The sequence below is a fragment of the Oratosquilla oratoria genome, chromosome 40, assembly GCF_046742065.1.
Source record: "Oratosquilla oratoria isolate Oo_2021 chromosome 40, ASM4674206v1, whole genome shotgun sequence".
NCBI lineage: Eukaryota > Metazoa > Arthropoda > Malacostraca > Stomatopoda > Squillidae > Oratosquilla > Oratosquilla oratoria.
In genome coordinates, this window is record NC_134816.1 from 11,539,835 (window position 1) to 11,542,816 (window position 2,982).

The window sequence follows — 2,982 nt, forward strand, 5'->3', positions numbered from 1 at the left end:
AGAGAATGATTATAAGAGTATGTTTGATAGACTGAATAAGAAATATGGCAACGAAAAAAAAATCGTCGATTTGATAATCGGTGATTTACGTGCTCTTAAACCGATTGCCGATGGTGATGACAAGGGACTTATTGAGATGGTAGATACGGTTGAAAGGTGTTATTTGGATTTGAAGAAGAGGAAAGTACAAGCAGAAATGAATTCTACTAACGTTTTGGGTATGGTGGAGTCTTGCCACTTGCACAGAAAAGAGAATGGGTGGCAGTGATGGATGGCAGTGGATGTAGTCTGGAATTTGATAAGTTATTGAAATATTTGTTGACCCAGAAACGTAGGATTGAGTACATGGGATCTGCTGTTAGAACCACCGGTAATCAGAGGTCAAACATAAACATAATTAGCACGGAATCTTAAAATAATGATCTTAACACACTAGTGAAAGACTTGCAGGGTAATCAGGCTATTATAGAAAGACAACTATTGAATATAACTAAGGTACTTAACAATCTAACTAACAATAACAATAGATATAAACAGGATAATTCAAGTCAATCCACATACCGATGTTGGTTTCATGAGAGCAGTACCCATGATACTCACGATTGTTATGGTTTTATCATCAAGTGATAGAGAAAGGTTAGAATTGTCAGAAGTAAAAATTTATGCTTTAACTGTTTGTCTAATCAACACCGGGCGAGGAATTGTACAAGGAGGGAGACTTGTAATGTGATTTTTAACAGCAAGAAGTGTGGCATGTGGTACCATTCATTATTGCATAGATCACCACTGAATGGAACAATTTATCATATAAATGATCACAAAACATCAAGGATTTTGTTAATGGTTAGCTCAATATACCACAACGGTATACCCATAAATACAATGTGGGATAGTGGATCAGAAGTAACTGTTATAACTCACTCAATGGCACAAAAATTAGGGTTAATAGGAAAGGATGTTCAGATGACCATCATAAAAATAGGTAATGTCGTTTCCTTGGTAGACCAGCAAGACAAATTTTGGAAAATTAAGGCATATGGTCTTGATGAGATAACATCGAACGTGTACGAGGTTGATGCTAACGAATTAAGTAGAATACTACAAGTGAATCCACTGTTGCTAGTGAGACCAGTTGGCAAGATAGATATGCTGATTGGGTCAGATTGTTGTCAGTTATTACCTAGAGTGATAAAAACGGTAGGTAACCTCCAGTTGTTAGAAAACCAATTTGGCTACTGTGTTAGAGGTAGCATGAGAACCGGTACGAACGGAAGAGGCAACAGTGCTTGTGTTAGGATGAACCATGTTCTATTTGATATTAGCACTCAGAAAATAGAAGTGTCTAAACTACCTGACTTAAAGGTATCCATGGATAATGTGTTTGGAAACGATACAGATCATGATAATATACCTTGTTTTTGCAGACAGAGTATACCTGATGGATGACCATTAAAGGAAACTAGAGAATTGATTGAACAGGGTCTTACATTTTATGAGGTCAATAGGGTTTGGGTTGTTAAATATTCTTAGATAAAGAATCCCGTAAATCTGCCTAACAATTATCCTAGTGCCATTGCTCGTATGAAAACGACAGAGAAAATATTGCTCAACTGTGGCTCAGAACATTGTAGATTATATCAAAACGAGATTGATGAGATGATCGCTGAAGGTATAGCACGGAAAATTACAAAGGCTGAAAGAGAGTCGTATACTGGTCCTGTTCATTACATCCATCACCACGAGGTAATGAAGCCAAATTCCCAATCCACACCTATGAGAATCGTGTTTGATTCATCAGCTTCCTATAAGGGACACCAACTAAATGCATATTGGGCGAAAGGACCAGACATTTTGAATTCATTGTTGGGAGTATTACTAAGGATGAGATGGGAGAAAGTGGTTGTAATGGGTGACATATCAAGGATGTACCATACTATTTGACTAGATGAGAAAGACCAGCATACACATAGATTTATCTGGAGGGATTTTAATGTGTTAAAATCTCCTGAACATTATATCTTGACGAGGGTTATATTTGGGGATAGGCCAAGCAGTATAATAGCAACATTAGCACTAAGGCACACCGCGGAGAAATATGCGAGTGAATACCCAGCTGCTGCTAAAATGATAATGAGAAACACTTATGTTGATGACATGGTACAGTCAGTAAGCAATGAAATAAAGGCTACTGAGCTTATCAAGGAAACAGAACATATTCTAGCTAGCGGAGGGTTTGTAGTGAAACACTGGGTGAGTTCTGTAAATAATCATGACTTCCCGGGCATAAAGTTTTTGGAAACGGAAACAGAAAAGGTCCTGGGGATGTAATAGGACATAAAGAGCGACCAATTTTATTACTTTGTCAGGATAAACATTTCCCCTAAGCAAAATGAAATACACTCTATGCCTAATTTATTGAGATGTGAATTAGAATCGAAATTTTCCCCAAACCTTACTAGACGCATGGTCCTTAGTCAGATAGTTTCAGTATTCGATCCATTGGGTTTGGTACAGCCATTTTTATTAGCAGCTAAGTTGCTCATGAGAGAGATTATAATGGATAGCAGGGAGGGATGGGACCCTATGGTTCAGGAGTATAGAGGGAGATGGCTACATTTCTTCAAGGATTGTACAATCTCGAGAACCTTAGGATTGAACGCTCGATTAGACCTGAGAACGCGACTGGTAACCCAATTTCAATTTTGTTTTCTGATGGATCAAGACTTGCTTATGGAGCTGTTGCATACTGCCGTTTCCTTATGCAGTCGTGAAAACATAGATCATCCGTTATCATGGCTAAGAGTAGGATGGAACTTGCCAAGCAAATGAGTATTTCAAGGATTGAGCTATATGCCGCGGACGCTCTCATATCGACTACGTATGAAAATTAAGCAAGAGCTAGAATGGCACTTTGAGAGAGTAATTCATATAGTTGACTCAGAAGTAGTGAGGGCTCAGATACAAAAAGATTCTCATAAATTC

General features: G+C 38.0%; 1 protein-coding gene across 1 annotated transcript; it reads left to right on the plus strand.

The window, feature by feature from the left end:
• Positions 1–1,581: 1,581 nt before the first annotated feature.
• LOC143020427 (uncharacterized) lies at positions 1,582–2,328 on the plus strand. The gene is made up of 2 exons (XM_076176845.1): positions 1,582–1,925; positions 2,028–2,328. The coding sequence occupies exons 1-2, from the start codon at positions 1,582–1,584 to the stop codon at positions 2,326–2,328; spliced, it is 645 nt and encodes a 214-aa protein (XP_076032960.1).
• The last annotated feature ends 654 nt before the right edge of the window (positions 2,329–2,982 follow it).

Excerpts from the sequence above, each read along its gene's own strand:
- LOC143020427 (XM_076176845.1), top strand. The coding sequence starts at position 1,582 with ATGAAAACGACAGAGAAAATATTGCTCAACTGTGGCTCAGAACATTGT. Across the intron at positions 1,926-2,027 it reads ATGGGTGACATATCAAGGAT|GGTTATATTTGGGGATAGGC; the intron begins GTACCATACTAT and ends TATCTTGACGAG.